Raw genomic sequence first — 22950 nt, 5'->3', positions numbered from 1 at the left:
CAATGCAAACTATGGGTTATATTTAACAGTAATATTTTAATATTCTTTCATTGGTAGTAACATAGGCACCACAGCAATGCTAACTGTAAATATAATAGGGTATAAGGGATATGGGGTTTTTCTTTATGGAGCAATGAAAATGTTCTAAAGTTAATTATGGTGACAAATACACAACTCTGTGATTATACTGAGAGTCACTGATTGTACACTTTGGATGGATTGTGTAGTGTGTGAATATATCTCAATAAAACTGCTTTAAAATTATTTATTGTATTATTAATTACTGTGCATAGTGATATAAATTTTTGTAAGAACTCTAATTTTTTTTTAATCCCACTTGTGTTTTGAATAAGAAGTTAGTCACACAGAAGTAACTCTGGATTCTTCAATGTCATTCTAACATGCCCTCCGTAATTCCAGGTACAGTTTTTATTCTGTAACAGAACAAGCTGACTTGAAAAATATCAAGTCAATTTGCCCTGCTTGTTCCTTTTCTGCAAAGCATAACAACATTTTCACCATGCAAGGAAGAAAGCTATGCCATCTGTGTTATCCATGGGTGGGAAGAGACAATGTACACGAGTGGCCTATCTTCTTTCTATAAATACAACCATGCCTATTGGCCCTTGGATAATGAAATTAGGATATATAAACATTAATTTGTTCTGAATACTATAGAAATAATAGAATTAAGCATTTACTGAGAAATAAACATTTTTCTGAGGAGCTCAAGGTTTAATTTATATCTAAATTAAACAGACCTGACACATTTGACAAAGATGTGTTGTGAATATGAACTTGTGACTTTACTTCTTAGAGCAAAAGAGCTCTTCATACAAGGAACATTTTTAGATCAGTTATTACTATTGCGAATAATCATGTTTTGACATTGTTCAGTAACTACACAATTAAAGTTAACACACTTCTTTCAGTTGCACAGTGAATATAATTTTTCCTTATGATGTGATGTTTAAAGCATAAGTCTCTTTGCATTCAGTCTGTTACTATAACAACCATTGGGATATACTATTAATGGTTTTACTTTCTTACATATATCAAGGCTCTTGAAAAAGCCTTAAATTCTCTCATTTGTTTTTGATAGTTATTCTAGTAAAAATTTTATGGTTTTTACTCACCATTGTTTTTGACAGTACTTAATAAAGGCTTTGTAATAGTTACTGCAAACAATACCTGATAAATGATCAAATAAGAAAGAGTTAAAGGAAGGAAGAAAAATGAAGTAGGAAAAACAACTGCAAGCTCTAGCTTCCGTTATAATTTATTTTCAGAAAGCACAAAGGCCATAGCACAATAAACAACTGGCCTGCTTGCTCAAGAATAAAAGGAATAAGGCTGAGCTTTTTGAAAATAAGTCAATAGGTCTAAGGAGAAATTTAATATACTCAAAGTCCTATTTCTATTTACATTTTATTTGGTTTCCAAGGAAGGTTATGTTTGTGGGGCAATACTGATCCATTTGCAATAGCGGATGTATGATTTCCTTTACCCTGGTAATAGACTAAAAGCAGGAGACGGAAATAAATGGAGGAAAAGCAGAGGATGTCTCTGGTAAATATGAATTGGTAAATGTGATTTTTTAGAAGGACAGATTTACATTTCATTGTCTTATGCATTTGGAAAACTATCTTCAATATTTTAAATTTTTACCAAAGGCAGAATTTTATCACAATAGAATGCTATTTTTATAATCGCATTTTGAGTTTCTTAAACTTTAGCTATGTGTTTTTGTACAGAAGCTGTCTTAGAATGATTTCATCTTTAAGATTAGTTCTCCCATTTTTTCAAGGACATTTCTAATATGCAGTAGGGATTTAATATATTAGATATTAATTTAATTAAGCTTTTTAAACAAAAACCAATCTCACTTTTACTCAGTACTCGCTGCTCCAATCCATTCCACATATTTTATTAAATTCCTATTATGTTCCAAGCACCAAGGATACAAAGGTAAATAGAACAGATTTCCCCTTTTTCATCTTAAACAATAGTGTGGAGAAACAGAAAATAAGCCAATATGCATTCATTCTCATATAAATATTTCAGATGAAATGAGTCTATGAAAGAAAAAGGAAACAGAATAGGCAAATAGAATGGGTGAGGTATGCTGGGGTGCATTACAAGGAACAGTTCTAGCCAAGGCTGTCAGAGTAGGTTGAGGATATGACAAACATGCTAAATCTTGAAAGATGAGTTAGCCAGGGAAAGATTTGGGTAAAGAAATTTTTAGGCATTGGGATCAGCTGATTAAAGATTCTGAGTTTGGAATGCGCTTGCTGAACTCCAAGGACACATAGAAGACTGAAGTGTATAAGCAAAGTGAAGGAAGGGAAGTGTGGCCTTCTCTTACCTCTGAGGAAATTTACAGTTTACCTCTGCACCTGTAGAATGTCTCTCTATTTCCTTTACAAATCACATAGCTATTTTCTTTAAACAGCATAAAGTGCATCTTCTTGATGAAGCGTTATCATTTTTTTTCATAGACTCTCATCTAGCTCCATGAAGAGCACATGTATGGCCTGCACATTCACCTCCTTAATTTGTGTAACAAACATCATCTCCATACTCATTTCTACAGAAGATCATTTTCTTCCTCAGTCTTCTTTGATAGTGGATGCACATAAACAAGGTTGACATGGATCAATGTGTAGAGTCATAGATCAAGGGGAGGTAACTCTTCATTACAGCCTGGAGATCAAATCTTTCATATGAGTTTCAATAAACCATACTCCAATCCATTCAACCAATTCTTTGCTGAAAATTACAAAATATGAAAAATTTTTATTTTTAATACCAAATATTATAACCTACCCGACTTGAGGATGGCTATTTTCATTAGCATATATGCTTCACCTAATTTTCACAAGTTTTGGCGTACACTAAAGAAAAGTAATGTAATAGTCAGCTGTCAATTGCCATTGCTCTACCTGACTTACTTTCCTTTTGGTTTTCATAAATTTTGCTATTTTGTGATATTATCATTCCCTCAAATGGTAAGTTCATTTGTAGCTTATTAAAATTGTACAACCACTGTGCATTTATTCATTTTCTGTATAACATCCAGGAGATATCTGTGCTCATTAGAATACAGGGTGGAGTCTGGATGAAAAATTCTTAAGTTCAGGGACTGCTGTTTTCTATATTATACAAATGCCCACATGAACTAGTTTAGCATAAAAGAAAAATAGAATAGCCCATGACTTGTAAAAACAGCAACAAATAGCTGAGAATGGTAAGATTTCTCAGTGAAAACCTGCAATCCATCTACATGCTTAAAAAAAAAAAAAGGGTCAAAATTAAACCCTCATTGCCATTCCTGATTTTTATTAAGTTTAATAAACATGAAACTTTATTGCAATGGTTACATTTTGAAAATTAAAAAAATATTTATGACGAAATTAATTGTGAGTCTTTTTAGCTGCTGGTTTTATTAATGAGCTATCTATCAAACCCTGTGAGGAGATATTTGGTCCAGTTGTTAAAAATTGTAAACATATATTTATTAATGAAGTATGCCTTATTTATGGATAAATGAGTGTACAGCAAAAGTGGGAATTCCTGGGGTTTAAAATGAGACAGAATTTAGGTTCACTAATTCTTCGTATTTACATGCTATTGAGGCTGGTTATTTAGCTTTTTTGGTTTATAGTATCTTCACTTGCATGAGGTAAAAAGAAAGTATCGAGCTCTCATGATTTGCTTTGGTGTATAAATGACTTTGAAATTAAAAGTCCTGGGAACTTAAGATTTAGAGTGACTTACCTGAACTCCTAACACCTCCATTTGCTCACCTATTTTGGATAATTAAATTCTGATTGTGTACCTGTCAGGATGGTTGTGAGTTATAATGAACAATGTATGTATTGGATTGAAAATTATAAAGTTTTATAAAGATTTACTAATGAATATCTTAGCACAAATAAATTTTCATTTGTGTTTCTAATATACATTTGTGCATATATATATATTCCTCATCTGGAACTGCATGCACAAAAAACTGGGAAATGTGTGCTGAGTTGTACACGTTTGGAAATGGCATATCACCTCTGTCAAACACATAGCATGATGTTTTTTTCTTCTTCTCTACCTACCGAGTCTATTTATAACCTCGGGGAATCACCACTGATTATAGGAAAGTAATTTTCTCTGGAATCCTTTCTGACTACCTAAAATGACAATTTTAAAAATTGCTCTATTTTGACTTCCATAGATTTTTCAACTCTACACCTAGTAAAAGTCGTTCATCCTCTTATTTCTCTTTAGACCTCTTTAGATCTCTTTTTAAAATTAACATTGGAACTCTGATTTGATTCTGTAAACTGAGTAAGGGCATAGTCTATAGTGGTATTTTTTTTAAACAAATAAAATTATACTGTAATAAATTGAAAAGAGAGGCCTCTTCTCTGTCTGGCAGTATGGGAGCATTCTGTACTCCTGTACCTCCAACCATAAGTTCCAGTCATGAGGATATTTACTTAATAAGGATAATCTTTCAAACCCTCAATGTTCTTACTCATTCTGAAAATTTTAAGTTCAATAAATACTTTCTGAATATAAAAGTAGGCCCTCTGAATTGCCTCCTAGTTCTCAAAACAAAATCAAAACTATTATTTTCATTCGGGTCAGTTATTGATAGTGCAGTGATGAAAATGGCTATGGAATTAGCTGCATTTATATGTCAGTGAATTCAGAGAAGAGAATAATCTAATAGACATACAATCATAGGATTATTAAGAAAAGACTCCATTGGTCTTTTTGCCACACAATGATGTATTATTACCACATACACAGTCTTTGCGTTTAGCCAAATACATCCCATTCAAATAAAGAGAGCTCTTTCCCCTCCGTCTTTTCTCCACCCTTTCCCCCTGACCTATCGAGTGGCCCTCTGGGTTTTCAGACTGCTTGAACTGTTGGAATCCAGACTTCACCAGTGTCACTTATGTTCCTCTGGGCAAGTTTCTTGATCTTCCTATACCTCAATTTCCTAATCCATAAAGTAGGGATAATGTAATCACACCTACCTCACAGGGTTGTGTGAAGATTGAAAATGAGAGTATGTGTAAAATCCTCAGAAAGAGACAAATAGCCCATACTATAATCAGCCATCATCATTATCACCGTCCTCATGTGACGGAGTATGATTTGCGAGGAAAGCCTTAAATGCTATGGATGATGACAGAGAGGTAGTGATAAAAGCAAAGTATACAAAATGGAAAGGAAGGGCCAAAAGGCGACTTCCACCCAATAAGGAAATGCATCTGTGGCAGACACTGGCTAAAGACTCTACATTTCTTTATCCTGGGCATATGGGAAGATTATACTTCCTATCCTCCCTCTAGCTGAGTTGGGGTTCGTCATTGGTTTCCAGTCAATGACACTGGGGCAGAAGTGATTCATATCACTTCCAAGCCTAACATTTAACCTTTTTATCATCCACTCATACTCTTTCCCCTCCCTGATAAACTCCAAGGCCACAGGTTTAAGAAAAGGATGTGAGGAACATGGAACCCTGCATCATTCATTGGTGGAGAGTCATTTACTTGCATCAGATGGAATGGAGAGGAAAAAGCAAACCTTGATCTTGTTAAATTTTTGAAATTTTTGAGTTCATATATTAAAATTATTATTCTTAACTACCAATACTGATCATGAAGTTATTATCTCTCAGTCTCAATTCCATTCTTCTATATTCTGCCTTAAGAACCTGGGGTGGGTATCTTCAAATCAGAATTTTCCCTTGCCAGTTAGCTCCACAGTGTCCCTTCTGGGGACTCCTGAACCACCTGGCCAGCACTCCCTCCAGCCATGCAGGGACTCACACTGAGGGTTCCCTCTCCCAGCCTTGCAGGTTCTAATAACCCCAGTCTCTTCCCTTTGTCTCTGTCCTTATGACTGGTTGTGCTGTCAATCTTTTTGTCTTTTCAGTGTTCCATGAAGTTATTATATACTCTCTCCAATTATATTCTTTATATTAAATTTTTTGTTGTGGCAGAGATGGGCCAGATGTTCTGTAATGCCATCTCCATTTTCTGGTCAGATAGGAAAACATTTACCAGTCTTCCCTGCAGCTCAGTTGGGCTGATAAAACAAAAGTTCTGGCCAATCTCTTGCATGTGGAGGGGATGTCCAGGCTGCTCCATAATCACTATGACAATAGCCCACATGGATTCTTCCTTCTCCTTGGTGACCTTAAGAGTCATATGGTAAAGAAGGCAGGATCAAAAGATGGTAGGAGCCTGCATACTTGAGTCATAATTTGCCAGTGAACCTCCACAGAGAGCTGTCCAAAAAACATCAGACCACGAGAGGAGAAAGAAATATTTGAATTTTTCTAAGCAAAAAACTAAGATTTAAGGACTGTATGGTATAGGAGATAGAGGTTACCTTCTTAATACAGTATCTGATTTAAAAAGATTAATTCCTGAGTTTAATTGTAATTGATATCATTTTCTTTCTACGAAAATTATTTGAATAGGAAGAAAATGTCAAGAAAGTGAGACTGTGATGTAGTGGAAAAGCCTAGCCCTGACATGCCTGATTCCTAGTAATCTTTTTACTATCATTAGCGAGGTGTTGTTATTATCACTTAGGTAATAGTCATTTCTCTGGGCCTCTGGAAGTGAAACTAATATTAGGTTATCTGATTATAAGCAGAAAGTCAGGCCAAATGCTTGCTCAGGTTTCTTCAGAGTTTTTGATCAATGATTCTTTGAAGTAGGAATTATGCACTATAGCTATTCTAGTGAAAGTATAGGGACTTGGGAATTGTCCTAAAGGACATTACAATGACAGATACAGGCGATTCCATATTTTGCCGTAACCTACAAAAACGTGTGGTAGAAAGTGTAAACTATAATATAAACTATAATCCATGATTAGTGGCAATGCTCCAAAGTGTTTTCATCAATTGTAACAAATGTCCCACACTAATGAAAAATGTTGTTAATGTGGGAAAATGTGGGAGGTGCAGGAAGTGGGACATATGGGATTTCCCTATATTTTTTTGTAACATTTATGTAATCTAAATATCTTTAAAATATATATTTTTTTTAAAAGAAAGGAGAAGTAAATTTTTTATTTTAAAAAGTTTTTAGCTACTGCACACTACTTAATAAAGTACAACTTTGTATATTAATATTGTATAACACATGTACTTAAGTGGTAAGTTAACTTGGGCAGAGTGTCAAGCCAAGCAGTCTCATTGAAAATGATAACATACTGAAGGGCACGATGGAAAGAGATGAAACAGTACATATAACAATTTAAAGAGTCTATTCCCTAGAGCTTTGAATATCTATTTTTGTTGGAATTCTTGCATTATTTCTATTCCCTCAGTCCTCTCCCCACAATCTAAAACAATAAGAATTATGCTAGAGTTCTGCTTTTATTTCTATGTTTTCTCAAATGAAAATTTATTACTTCAGATGGTTGGTCTTGATATCCATTTAATAATGGTTTATTCAGGATCATTATTTTCCTGTAAAATAATGCAAATTGTCAACTAACCCAAAAGGTAAAAGAAAAACAACTAGCTGACATTTTCCTCATATTCATATAATTACTTGTTCATAATTAATAAATGAGGCTGAATAATGAAATACTTGTTTTTTTTACAAAACTGTAAAACAATAATTAAAATATATACAACATGTCAACATAAAACTTAAGGTGTGAATAGAATTTTCCTTTTTAAAAAGAAGGTGAAGAATGTTGTAGCCAAAATCCAACAAAGAACATGTGAAACTATTTGCTAAGTTCTCTTTTTCTTCACTAGAAAATAATGACTGACTAAATCCAAACATTTAAATTTAAAGCAGAAAGCAAAACATGAAAGAGTATATTATTTATGTTTTCATTGCACTATCTTCACAATAATTTAATTCACAATTTTATCTGAAAACTGGAATTTTTAAATCCTTTCCCTTAGGTATTTCTAGAAAAAAATAGGAAAATACAGAAGATATGACCTGGATTCTTCATTGTCTTTGGATAAATCTATACTTATTTATCATCCACTGAATCTACTACAGAAAAACAGACTCCAAGAATATGAATTTATTTAAAGACTTCTTTAAGGTCACTAAGATAATGAAAGGATAATGTCTAAAAGTAATTAAATGAAAAATAAATAGCTGCTTAAATTGAATTAAACTCTAATATTATATTGCATTAAAATATTTTAATTAGTGTCTGATCCATTAATTAAACTGAATATATTTGAAAAGTACAGTACAAATGCAAATACAATACTGCAAATACAGTACAAATGTTAACAAGAATCATGTTCACTTAGTAAGTCAACCCCCTCCCTATTTCCTTAGCATTCCATTTACATACAAGCCTTTTTGAGGAAAAATAAGTTTTCACTCACCAATGTGGAGTTTTGTGAGGCATCAGCCAAGTCCCCTGAGATCTCGGGTGTTCGCGTGTTGTTTGGAATTCTGTGAGGGTTACGGGCTATTGCTTCACACCAGCCCAGCATTTTCTCCTTCCTCTTATCCCTTTTCAATCTCTGGAATTCTGAAAATAATTTACATTCCCTGAAATAGGTCACTTATTTTAGTTGTCTGTTTTTGGAAAATTCACATAATTGAAATTAAACCAGCAATCTAACAAATATCAATGTATACATTTTAATTTAACCAGGGAGCATGGGGCAGAAAAAAAAGAATATGCCAATTATTAATAATATCCTAGAGCTATAGTAAAATGAAAAGAATACGCATCTTTTCACAGGCCTAACAGCATTTATATACTTCTTTGTGGTATTTACGGCCATTGGAGGTTGCAGTCCTACACCAAGTTCTAAGTATTAACTTCCATTATTTTCCAAGATTATTTTTTAATAAGTTCTCACTGGGAGGTTAGAACAGACTCAGTACCTAATATATCTACATATTTCAATAATATTTGAAATTTGGCATAGCTTTTCAACTGAAGTTACTACAGGTGCTGTGGTGGTTTGAAATTGTAACTCTGGAAAATCATGGTTCTTAAAGCTAATCTATTCTTATAGGTATAAGGAGGACCTTTAGATTAGGTTACTTCAATTAAGATGTGGTCCAGGGTGGATCTTAATCCTCTTATTGGGGTCCTTTATAAACAGATGAATAAAGAGAAAGAGAGAGGAAAAACAGTAGAAGCAAGAAGGTGAAGCAACAAAACTGGGAAGAGAAGGGAGAGACCAGCAGATGCTGCCATGTGCCTTGCCATGTGACAGAGGTGCTCAGGATTGCCAGCAGCCAGTGTTTGGAAAGAAAGCTAATAAATTCCCACTGTTAAAAGTAAACCTATTTTATGGTATCTGCCTTCAGCGGTTTAGCAAACTAAACAGATACAGAAAAGAAGGAATGCAGGCCGTGACAAAGTGTACTCATTCTGGCAATGACATGGTGATCTCCTTATATACTTCATCCAACCAAAGAAGGAAATTTTTTTTAGTATAGTAAATTTGGCATATAACAACCATTTCCAGCACAATCTATTCAAAAATCATAATGAAAAAATCTCTTTCATATGTCAAGAGTAGAAATATTCCACACTTGTTTCCAGAACTTCCCATATGAAGGCAGTTTTTGTCTCTGAGAAAGTTAGATCAACAATGATTTTTAATGTAATGGAGAAAACATTGTAAACACTTTCCCTTATAAAGTTTTACAACTGCTTTTCCACTCCACCACCCTCAGTAATTAGAAATAGTTTATTGTGAGTCTTTAGTTAAATGCATTACACTGTCAATTAAATATCAAAAATAATGTGTGGTAATTATTTTTCACAGCATCCAAAGCAATTAGCAATCTGGTGGTTTATAACATTTCAGGGATTCAAAATAGCTCATTTCATAGTGCTCAGAAAGGTAACATAAAGAAAGGCTGCACTAAGAGATTGAAGAGTTATTACTCTAAATGACAAAATGCTCAACTTAAATGGATCTGAACAATGTAAATATGAAAGTGATAAATATTTTTCATGAAAATTAAGTCTAAGATACTCAGCTGAATGGATTTCCTAATGACAGGAAATCTAATAGGAGTGGCTCATTCATTTGAAGGACAGGGAAATGCTTATGAGTATTCGGAAACAATTATTTGAATGAGAAACAAATTATTAGTACTTGCCCTTTCGAGCATATTTTATAGATTTTATAGAAAATTCTTATGTATATTATACAAAACATGCATATCCAAATAATTTGCACTCTACAGAAAGTAAACATTTCCACATTCCCAGTACACAGTATCTTGCATACTCATTAGCTTTTAATTACATTTTTTGAAGTGTGCTAAGTGTAAATTAAAATGAGTATCAGTATTCAAAGGCAAGGAGTGAAATGATATATAATGACCAAAACAGTTTTCATTATGTATAAATGAATGTTCTACTTGTAAGTCATTTGCTGTTTACTTTTCAAATAATTTTAACTCCTGTTAAATATAGTAAAATGTCAACTGTATTCCAGGTTTCTATTATGTATAATTTGTTACTTATTATCTTAATTCTAGAATGACTAGACTAAATATTAGAACAAGTTAAAATACATACTCAATTTGCCTAAATCATTTGTTAATAATAATCATTGAATATTCACTATGGGCACTGTACTGACTTGTAGGAAAGCAGAAAAGAAACAAGATATATGGCTATGGACTGGAGAACTTTTAATTTAACTTGGACATATTTTTAGGACTATGTAAATAAATTTTACAGTTTAAAATTAAATGTGTGAAATGATATAGAGAACTACACAGCTTTATTTTGGCTTCTTCTTACATTAATGAAGAGCACATGAGTGAATATAAAAAAGGCCTATGATGACTGTGTTACAATAACTGGATATTAACATCATATTCTAAGAGGAATTTTGCTTAATTACTTGCTCTGCATAATATGCATCTGCTGACTTTACCAGCCACTTTGGAATCACAGAATCAGTGGAGAAGCCAAAATTTAAATGGCCTCAAAAGGAGCAGCTGAGGGGTAGGCAAACTGAAAGGGAGAGAGAAGGTAATAAGAAGATATCAATTGCCTCAGTGCTTAAATTTCTTTAGGTAAGGGACCTTTATAAATGTTCAATGATTATCTTCTTTTTGGTTATCACAGAATACTCAGACTTTGGTTGCATTTCAAAGAAGTCTTTTTGGCATCATAAATGCTAAAGTAGAAATTCTAAAAATGGTGTAGGTTGATTTGAGAGAACTGAAGAGTTAATGTTGATTGCTGAGCCTTTGCAGACCAGCCTTTGTGCTACACAGGTCTGGATACTCATCATATTCTTAGGTATACGAATGTACTGTCAGCCAGAAAGGCAGGCAAATTATGAGCATTCATAATTAACTCCAAAGCCCTTTAAACTGAAAGTATCACTATGAAAAGAACAGAAAAGGAAAGCAGTCATTAAGCCTTCATGTTAATTGCTATCTAACCAAGCAAATATGAGATGCAACAATGAGTAACTTATATAATGATCATAGGAAATTGAGATTTAACTAAACTTAATTTTTAATATGCTACTTCAAGAAGATATTTAATTTCATAAATACAGTGCATTTTCTGTGAACTAAATTGACAACAAATTAAAATTAGGAAGAAAAAATGCATGGAAAATGGGTGTATGTCATAGAGAATGATTTACTTTTAATTCAGGAAACATTTACTGAATGCTTCCTTTGTGCCTAACACTGTATTTGCAACCATTGGTACAGAGATAAAGGAGACCCACAGCGACCCTCAAATAACTTAGAACTAGTAGGGAAACAGTCAACTCGATGAACTTGTACAAGAAGGTGTGGTAAGAACTATGATCGCAGTGAGCACTATGAAATCTTTGAGAAAGGGCATTTACCTTGGCTTCAGGAGAAGGAGAAGGTTGATTTTGAAATACTGACCAAAGAAAATAAAATTTCAAATATTTCATTAGAAAAATTAACACTGCTAGTATTCCAAAGGCTGGTGCCACTAACAACTGTACTACACAACACCAGGGGCATATTGTATCTATGTAAATGGCTCTGTGGTCTGCCCTTCATATAAAATACTATGTGACGGATGTGCCTGGAGTTGTACAACACAGGCAGCTGATTTCTCCGAATGAAGCTTATCACACTAACCTTGTTTTACCCCAAGTCTAATGTAATTTAATCTTTTCAAAAAGATTTATTTAATTTATTTATTTCCCTTCTCCCCTCATTGTTTGTGTTTGCTGTCTGCTCTCTCATCTTCTTTTTAGGAGGCATTGGGAATTAGACCTGGGACCTCCCATGTGGGAGGGAGACGCCCAATCATTTGAGCCATCTCTGCTCACTGCTTGTTCTGTCTCTGATTGTGTTTCTTCACCGTGTCTCTTTGTTGCATCATCTTGTCATGTCATTTTGCTGCACAGCTCTCTGCATCAGCTTTCTGTCTTGCTTGTCTTCTTTAGGAGGCACCAGGAACCAAACCCTGGACCTCCCATGTGGTAGGTGGCCACCCAATTGCTTGGGCCATGTCTACTTCCCTAAGTTAATCTTAAAATAAGAATTCTTTCCTACAGAAAATTGCAGTTGCCTGCCTCTAACTTGCCTCTCTGTGACCTCCACTATTTCCTTTCTTTAATTTTCCCATTCTGTATGACATCCAGTAAAGTGTGGACATGACCTAACTGTATGCTCCCCTCCTCACTACACTCATGTAGATGAGAAAAGTGTTCCCCACTTCTACACATACAACCATCCTCAACTGTGAGACTCGAGAATGGCCCTTGTCTAAAAATTTTAAAGACTTTTTCAATTGAAAATTTTAGGCATTAGACTGTATATTTGTTTAGCTAAGGTAAGTTTTATAAGGGGAAAAAGGCTCAATTATTAGACACCTTTTCCCCCGAGAATAATGATAATATTCAAATCCCATTATGAAAGAAGCGACTTGCAAATAAGAGAAGGAAGGGACAGTTAAGAATGCACTTTCCTTCCCATTGGACCGCACTGTATCTGAGAATTAACATTTGTTCTCCGGAGGTGTGTGTGTTTGTGTATAAATGTGTGTTTTCCAAGAGTTGCTTCCCAGATATTCAGAAAACAATAACACTCATACCTGCCATTCATACCAACTTGCAGGAACCCTGGGAGCCAGGAGTCCTTCTTAAGAATCTGGAGCACTAAGGACCACCACAGGCTGCTTGCTGGAGGGCTTGTTGGATGTCTTTAGACTAGACAACTGTATTTGTTAAATTTAACTGCTGTGTAATGGAAATGTGTGTTGGGGTCTTCCTGATCTCTGTGAGTAGGATGTGAGATTTCTCAAATGAAGAGAGAGAGGGTAATAATTGTATTACAGGATGTGGAACAGTAACTGGCATAGAATCAAAAAAATATTTGCTTATGATAAAATTAATGAAGAGATAAAGAAAACCTCTTCTTTGCTAGCAGCATAAGGTTAAGAAATGTGAACAAATGTAAGGGAACTCAGAGAGACGGTTTAAAATTTTAGATGCCATGTGCTTAGACTATAGGAAAGATATATTTATTACATGGTTAAGTTTTTAAAATTCTCCCCATAACTTGTAATTCCTTTTAAAAGCACCAACATTTCTGTGAAGTCTGATAAACTACTTTTAGCCTTGTAAACTGGCATGGTGGTGAATAAAAAATAAAGACACAAAAAGGGAAGTGGAGTGCCCATCCCCTCCTCCACTGAGGGAGTACCTCTTGGAGAGACAGTTTTGACAGTGTAAAAGCCATAGCACTAGAAAAAGTTAGAAACCAGAGGTTGGAGAAATTCTGCGTAGACAACTTGGGGACAAATGTGAGAATGATTTCTTCCTGTTTTAACACACTAAAGGAAGTGATGCATTAGAGGAAAGGAAAGTCACACACAAACACCCACACACAGAGATGAGGAGTTGGCATATTTTAGTGATGACTAAAAGCTTCCTTATAGGATTGACTGTGCTAGTTTTGTTTGTTTGGCCAACCTTCTAAACATAAAAAATGAATTGGGATAGAATTTGTAAAAAGTTTGGTAGTCATGACCCCCATTCTTAGAAAAAGATAAGCTGAACAAACTGAAAATCAACAACTGTTTTTAGACTAGAGAACTGAGGTTGCAAAAAAAAAAAAAAAAAGCATCACTCCCAAAATCTGGTAAGACAGGTGTATTCAGAGAACCATAGCCAAATTCAGATTCCTAGAGCATAAGCCCTTGAAGATGTAAGCTTGTAGGAACATGTACAAAGCAACCAAGGGCAAAGAATGGTTAGCAGAAGGGTGAAAATAAGCTGGGGGTTACAATCTTAGAGATTCCCCATACTTTGTTATGTTTTCCCTCTAAGAATCTTACCTAGGTCTCACAGGCAAAAGCTAAGAAAGATCCCAAGGTGGCACTGGTAGGGGGAGGGGAAACATAACCACTGAGCAACGCACCCAGAACATTCCTCATGACAAAGATCTTCTCTCCAGGGGGAAATAATTTACCAGAGACTTAGGGAAGGGTGTTTTCCCCATTTCAGCCCATTTCCTTTCTTGCCTCACCCAAAGTTGGGAGGGAAGCTAAGAAAAACTTGGGAAGGTAACAGCCCCAGGACACAGGTCCACTATAAGACTTCTAATTAATCATAAGGTTATAGATTGCTTCAACTCTCTGACACCTTGCAACTACACAAATAGGGCTTCAGTATAATAACTTGGAATACCCCTGTAAGAGCTGCAAAATAATTCAGGCTCTCTTTGAGGAGGAGTACTTAGGAAAACTCAAAGTCAACAGAAAAAATAAATAAAAGACAAGGGCCTTAGAAGAATTTGACAGCTATAACAAACATGAAACCCAGCCCAATTTCTAGCTCAATTCCTCATACTAAAGGTTTATTTACTTCAATTTCTATTACCTGATACATCATGAGTGTCTTTCAACAAACTATTACAAGTCACGCTAAAAAACAAGGAAAAACAAAATCTGAAGACAAAAGAGCATCAGAACCAGATTCAGACATGACACAGATATTGGAATCATCTGTGAAAGGAAATTTAAAGTTTCTAAGATTAATATGCTGAAAACTCATTCTGGAAAAGGTAGACAACACACAAGAACAGACAGTTAAAGTAAGCAGAGAAATAGAAAGTCTAAGAAAGAATCAGAAGGAAATGCTAGAAATAAAATAAATAGTATAATGAAAAGGAAGAGTGCCTTTTATGAGCTCATAAGTAAACTGGACAGCCCAAGAAAATACTGAATAATCCTGAATATATAATAGAAATTTTCCTACTGAAATGCAAAGAGAACAAAGAATGAAAAAACAAAGAAACAAACAAAAACAACAAAAAACAGAAGAAGAGAAAATCCAAGAGCTATGGGTCAAAAAGGATGTATGTATGTATGATTGGAGTGCCAGAAGGAGATGCAAGAGAGAATAAAACAGAAGACTTATTTGAAATAATAATGACCAAGAATTTTCCAAAATTAATGATAGACACGAAACCACAGGTAAAGGAATCTCAGAGAATAGCAAGCAGATTAAATACCACTTAGGTATATCATAATCAAACTGAAGAAAACCAAATAAGAACAGAAAATCTTGAAAGAAGAGAAAAATAAAATATCTATACAAGAAAAAGATTAAAATTACAGTGGACTTCTCATCAGAAACTGTGGAATATAGAAGAGAAGGGAGTGAAACATTTGAAATAGTGAAAGGAAAAAAATACCAACCTAGAATTCTGTATCCAGTGAAGGATAGTTTCTCAGATTAAAAAAACAAAACAAAACAAATAAACAAACAAAATCCACACACACAACTGAGGAAATTCATCGCTAGCAGATCTTCCCAGGAAGAAATGTTAAAAGAAGTTCTTTAGGAAGAAGGGAAATGATCTATATCTGAAATTCAGTTCTACGTAAAGAAAGGAAGATCATCAGAGAAGGAATAAATTGAAGGAATAAATTGAAAAAAGGAATAAATTCAAGATCATCAAAAACAGGAGAAATCTGAGAAACTGTCACAGTCAAGAGGAGCCTAAGGAGACATGAAGACTAAATGTAGTAGGTACTGAACGGGATGCTGTAAAAAGGATATTAGGCAAAAGCTTAGGAAACCTAAATAAAAGCTGGACATGAGTTAAAAATAATATATCAGTGGTGGTTTATTAATTATAAAAAATGCACTACACTAATGTTAGGAATTAATTGTAGGATAAACTGGGCATGGAATATATATGAACTCCATGTATTATGTTCTCAGTTTTTTGGTAAATCTAAAACTGTTCAAATAAAATGTTTAGTGGATTCTATTTTTCAGAGCAGTAAAAACTATATTTCAATACACAGTTCTAACAAATAATCAATACATAAATGAACATATCAAAAAGTTAATGGCTTAATAACTTTAAGAAACTTTCTAATACTTTGGCTCAGGCATTTGTTATAGGGAAAAAGTTGCAGATAAAATTAAAAATTTCAAGTGGAGTTATTTTTTATCTCCTTGGGAGAAATAAACGACTATAGGAGACTGATAGAAGAGTATGCAGTATTAGTTTAGAACTCAAAATTGGTTTTACACAAATTTCCCAACAAAATAATCACCTCTGGGATGAAGATAGTTTCACTTCCACTCCTGTCTTTCTTAGAAGTGAGGGGATTTCGTGAGAGTGTGACGGTTAAGTTCCTGTGTCAAACTGGCCACGTGATAATGCCCAGTCGTTTGGTCAAGGACGCACCAGCCTGATTGTTACTATGGGGCTATTTTGTGGCCTTAAATTTTCAGCAGTTTGAGTGCACCTGTGGCTGACTATGTCTACAATGAACTGAGGATATTGCCTTCAGCAATGAGAGAAGTCTTACCCCATCAGTTGAAGGCCTGAAAAGGAGAAGTCATGGTTTCAGCAGTCAGAAGAGATAATTTCCATCTCTAATTAAATCAGCCAGCTTCCCCTGGAGAATTCATTGAAAACATTTGTCCAAGTTCCCAACTTGCAGTAGGCCCTATGGAATTTGAACTTCCCATTCCCACAGTTGTCTGGAAAAAGTCTTACAAAAATCTCATATTTACATATATCCCCTGTCAGTTCTGTTTCCCTAGAAAACCCTGAATAATACAGAGTAGAATTCATAAAACTTAATACAATGCATTTGAAGGATATGTTTTTCCCTTGTGCACCAGAAATGTACTCCTTCTCAAGAATTCTATTTATCAAGGGTATGAAAGTAAAGGAAGGAAGGAAGGAAGGAAGGGAGGGAGGATGGAAGGAAAGAAGGGAGGAAGGGAGGGAGGAACCTTGGGATTTCCTGAGTAGCTTTTGACAGAAACACATAAAATAATTCAATGATTTGGATAGCATGTGTATGAATAAAATAAAGGGTATCAACTTTTTTTCAGTATGAAACTATCTTTTTAATATAAAAAGTTTAACAAGCACTCACCTTAAGAGTAAGTGTGTTTTAAATATAGATTTATTGAAAACATGCATTGTCACATGGATGTAAGTTCTGATTGTAATAATTTTGTAATCCATCTTATGGATTTATATGCCACATGTTGAAAGCTATTGGAATGGCAAGATGTATTGCTTTAAAATTTCAAATATATACCTTGTCTATATTAGGCTACTTCATCAATGACCACAGTATTTTGCATGGTTACTCACCTGCTTCCCTTTCTATGATAACTTGGCAGTTTATTTATTCCACCATCAGAGGGTCTTTTTTGTATTGCATCCTTAGTTTTCACTGTCTGCCCCCCTCCACCTACATTGAGCATACTCTAAGAAAGAGATGGCAGTGTTTTCAAGTATCCTACATCCCCAGGACCATGCACAGATCATACAGCATTTATCAGATGCTCAATAAATGTTCAATGAATATCAAAATATGAAGAAAAACGTAGAGAGTAAAAATGAAGAAGAAGATCTCTATGTATTAACAGAAAACAAAAACTTTTAACCTAATGTCGAATTCTTTCAAACCTATCTACATATAAATGTGGAAGAATGCTATGAATACATAATTAAAAGTATAGTCATACAGAGAGGTTGTTTTGGGAGGTTATGACAAAAATAACAAACTAATTTAATGACAAATTGTTGTTGGCAGCAAATTAGCAAACATGAGATGTATTGTGCAAAACTATTCAATAGTTTACACTAGAAGAGAAAACAGAATTTAACTTGAAAATATAAAAAATTATGAGCTTTTGCAGAGTTCTAATGTCACTGTAATTTCACTATGAAAATGAAAAGAATTTATATATATATAAAAACAAACTTGTTATTTGGAACTGATCCCATGAGAGTTAAATTTGGATATGTGAATAGTAGCTTTTAAAACAGCATCTGTGAAGTTCTATCTGAAGATAGGTTTGACATTTTAAAATGTATTCTGTTTCATTGTGAAGAAAAAAGTTGAATTGGTGATAAAAGAAGAAAGGAAAGCTTGATTGCTTGTGTCATGACATTCAGGTAGTGCTCAACCTCAGAAGGTTTTTTTTTTTTTTTTTTCAGAAAAGCTGAGCAAAGTTATATGAAATAGACAGGAAGCTCAAATATGGCACTATACTCTGCTGTCATGTTCTTAACTGCATGATTTCCAGGAACATTTAGTACACCCTTTACAATATACAAACAGTTCCTTAAAATATGATTCATAAAGTACAAGAAAAAATGTTTTGGAAGCTTTAATTAGTAGCCCAGAAGGAGCAAAGTTACTGCAGTCAAAGAAAATAGATTTCTGGAGAAGCAGAAGAAAACCAGGAATGAAAGGTGTAGTTCGGGGATTACATGAGTAAGTTTTTAAAATGAGGGTGTCAAGCTTTATTTCTCCAACCATAATTTAGATCTGGGATAACTTCGACACTAATGCAAGCTGGACCTGGGCTTCTTAGCCACCCAGCTTAAACAGCTGCCTACTCTTCAGGGAATTTTTTAGTAAATATGTTCCATGACCTTCAGAAATGAAAAAAAATCTCAATAATGAGAGCAACCCGAAGGATTTGCTCAGATGATGGGCAAACAGACACATCTAGTAGGTGCAGAAATGAAGTCCTGACCTGAGGGATTTCAATTCCAGTACAGGTGTAAAATCTGCCTCAGGGCCATTAACCTCTTGCTTTCTTCCACCCCAGAATTTACCATCAAATAAAAACACAAATTACATAGTATGTGTTGATACCATTGAAAATTTCCTCTTTATAGTTCCTGCCAGAGAATCCAAAGGAGATAGAAAAATGTTGAGAGAAGAAAGCATTTTTAAGCAGGTTACCTATTAAAGCACATTATACATTATACAATAACTTTGTATTTTTAAGATAAAAAACACTACAGCTATTAAGTAGTATTGAACCAATAACTATGTTATGTTACCCAAAACTATGTAGCTATTTTTATGCCTCATTCCATGTACTTAGGTAAGTTTAAATACCTTATCCACACTTTATACTGCTACAAATCAATACTCTTTCAGCATTACTACATAGTCCATAATTAACTGTCCACCAAAATCTCAAACTGATGTCTTGGTCAACATGTAAGTGGACTTGGTAGAAATAATTTTAGAGACTTGCATCCTGCAAAATAGTGAAATCCTCCCAGATTGCTTTTGATGATGAGAGAAATATAAGGTGTATAGACTTAAATATTGGTTTTGTTTAGAAATTTAAGACTCAATTTAGTTACAGAGTCAAACATACAATACATTATATTCATATTTTTAACAGTCAATTGTCTGGCTAAATGGGAAATCCTTGTGGTTCAAGTATATAATATAAGGAAAAAAATAATGGCTCAGAATGGAAATAATTCCCCCTATTCTCTATATTACATTTTTCTAATTATCTGTGTTATATCTCAAGTGTCTTGTTGCTCTAAATGACTATTGTCATCAAAATGTTTCAGAAACATTTTCAATCTGAAAAGTTTTATCATTTAAACAAATCCCATTTTCCATTATTTTTGTCATTATCACAAACACATTTAGGATATGGACAAAATAGAGCAGAACTATTGTATTTCTGTCTAGAATCTGATATTTTTGCTCTTTTTTTGTTCGCATAATGAATGCTGTTCTGTATATTGCAGACGGCATATAGTATTTAAAATTTATCAAATTTTATGAAAAAGAATCTGGAATTACATACTAGTTCCCTAAATCCAGTCATATTTACCTAAATTTAGAGAATTAGGAGAAACTGTTAGTCTAGAGATTTTGCCTTTTCCGTTGGTGCTCAGAGAATGATTAAAATCTAACAATCAATAGAACATATATCTTGGGTTTCTGTATGTCATGGAAATAATAATATTTCTTCTTTTGTATTAGTATTATGTAAGGTTTCATTCACAATCACATTTAAAGAATCTGTACAAAAGAATATTTTTAAAAATATGGTCTAGCACAATTAGAAATATTTACACAAAAGATATAATTGAGAAAAAAATTACTGAGTATATTAACAGAGAGCTTCTATGTTACTGGTGGAATTAATATTTGGCAGTTCCTAAACCTAATATTATCTATGCCAACATTTAAAAAATGTACTTCTTAAGTCCTTCTTGCTCATGGTACTATGTAAGGCTCATTCGGAGAAGGTTAAATACAAGACTTTGTCCTCTAGAAGACTACATAGTAAAAGAGATAGTAAAGTAAGAGGCATAATAGAATAGTGATTTGACTTGCAAAATGAATTTAATTTCTTATGTTAAAGTGTCTCTTTATGAACCTATGAATATATAGATGGAAGATAATGGTCACAGGTGTGTGTTTGATGTCTGCATCACATTATATGAAAATTATATGCTTATTATTACATAGTTCTGTACAATACATCTTAATTTGCTCATAGTTTTAGCCAGGGATTCCTAGTCAATGAGTAATTCAACCTGTACAAGGTTGCTTTTGATAGTTGATTAAAATTACTAATTCCCTGAAATGTCAAAAATGATTTGAGATTTATAAGTCAATGAATGATGTTTGATTCTGGAGTTTGTTATTAATTAATTTAACCAAATAGCTTAAGGTATCTGAAATGAAGATTCTTAAAAGTAAAAAAAAAACTGAGAGAAGTAACACAATAAAATCAGTTGTTAGATGGAGTTGGATACTTTACTAGACACAGTAAGTGGAACTGCCATCTACATATGTCAGTAAAATGACATTTAATTCAAAAGTTCAAAATAACCTTAGGTATCCCCACATTATCCATTTGGCCAATCCTTTCATCATATGTAAAGGAATTGTTTTCTGGTGCTCGCTGAGCAAGTGTATATCACCCTGAAGTGAAGCTAAGCAGATTTCCTGCCCAAAGGGAACATGAAGCAACACTCAATTAGAACGGAAATGTCAAAGAATACTTAAATTTTTATTTAAATCTGCACAAGTGGACACTTGAAAAATAGTAAAATCTCTACCCATAATAAGAGCATGCAAGTAGACTCTTTGGAGAGTTGATTGGAACCTAAATGCTCTTAGCAAAGTCTTATCTGATTTAAGAAATATTTGAAAGTCATGCTTGCCTATTTTACAATGAACATGAAGTGTGGTAGGCAGACCTCTGATTGTGTTCGGAAGGGATTATTACAGTAGTGCTGTATCTTTAAGGATAAATGTGGTCAATTGCATGTTACCTGCATTCAAGGAGATGTGTTTTTGCGAAGGCAAAGTATCCACAGTTTTCCTTTCTAATATATCCTGGGTATGTGTGTTTGTGTGTATGTCATATCACATTTTCTGATATTTATCAGAATTTTTAATGAAATGATAAAGTCATAACGGGAAGACCAGACTCACAAGAAACCTAAAAATAATTTATTTCTTAAGGGTCTCCTCCACTTAACAAATAGTCCTCTCCTATCAGACTGATAAAATGAAGCCTAAATAAAGTTGTTCTTTTAGCTTGGTTCACAACTCACTATAGTATGGTGGGTGGGATGTAGGGAGAGGCAACCAAGTATGAGTGTTCAAAATGAAAAGGCTCTTAGAAACTGTACTAGCCCTTACTTATGTGCTGATCCATACTTCCTTAGCCCCCTTGGGTGTTTGCTCAGACAGAGCACTGTTTGCCTCTGTAGCTATTGCCCCATAGCCTGTTCCTTCTGGCCAGCTCAGACTACTTTGCAGAGTCAGGCTTTGAAGAGGGTGGGGTTTTGCCATGGCTTCCCTCATGCTCTTCCTGATGAGAGCTGCACCTGCTCTGTGGACCTGGTATTACCTGACCATAAATTCACACAGCAGCTACCTTTAGTTGCCTGGTCACACAATCCAGAATTATTAAGTGATAAGATCAATGAAAGACATAAAATAGAAAATTCTGAAAAATTTCTTGTCTTTCCTCCCTGCTCATCGAGTATTCTGAGGTATACTTGTTCTACATGGTCTCTCTGGACCTGTCCTCTTTGATGAAGACAGTTTGGCCATGTTTTCTTGTGATGCTGTAGGCAGAAAGGTAATGAAGTATCTTTTATTCATTTTCTGTCACTTGTGCTGCCTTGGAATTGTACCCCACTAAGGCATTATCCTATAAGTGTTGCCACAGACTCTTTTTTTAAAGCTTTCTGGACTTTGACAGTAGCTTGAACCTGAATATTGGCCCAACTCTTATTTTCAAATGATTCATAAGTATTGTATTCAATTTAATAAGCATTCCCTTCTATGTCCCAGACTCTGGAAAGTTGTAAACATGAATATGAATATGGTCTGAGTTTTTATGAACTTCTTAGTTACCAACTGGGTTGATACTCAAAATATTTAACAACCTATGTAGCATAAGTACTAACCCATTGCAACAGATATTGTCCTTTTGGTTGCTGGATTGTTGGAGTTGCTAGGGTAGTTAGGTGGCAGTAGTACACTCAGAAAATTAAAATTTACTTTATATCCCAGTTCTGTAATACTTTGAGTTGGTATGGTAGTCTTGCTGCATTGCAGATGAATATCAGCTCTGCACACCAACTACTGTAAGTCCAAAAGAGGCAAGAACAA

The 22950-nt window shown here is 34.2% G+C and overlaps 1 protein-coding gene across 1 annotated transcript in view; it reads right to left on the bottom strand.

Moving 5' to 3' along the window:
* The window catches only part of MARCHF1 (membrane associated ring-CH-type finger 1), an 876835-nt gene that overhangs the window by 334541 nt on the left and 519344 nt on the right, over nucleotides 1-22950 (bottom strand). Inside the window, 1 exon segment of the mRNA XM_058275488.2 lies at nucleotides 8393-8541. Within this exon segment, the coding sequence (XP_058131471.1) occupies nucleotides 8393-8503 (111 nt within the window). The 5' untranslated portion in view covers nucleotides 8504-8541.

This window comes from Dasypus novemcinctus, chromosome 1 (assembly GCF_030445035.2).
Source record: "Dasypus novemcinctus isolate mDasNov1 chromosome 1, mDasNov1.1.hap2, whole genome shotgun sequence".
NCBI lineage: Eukaryota > Metazoa > Chordata > Mammalia > Cingulata > Dasypodidae > Dasypus > Dasypus novemcinctus.
Note: the sequence above shows the minus strand (reverse complement) of the source record. Positions and strands in the feature narration are given on the sequence as shown.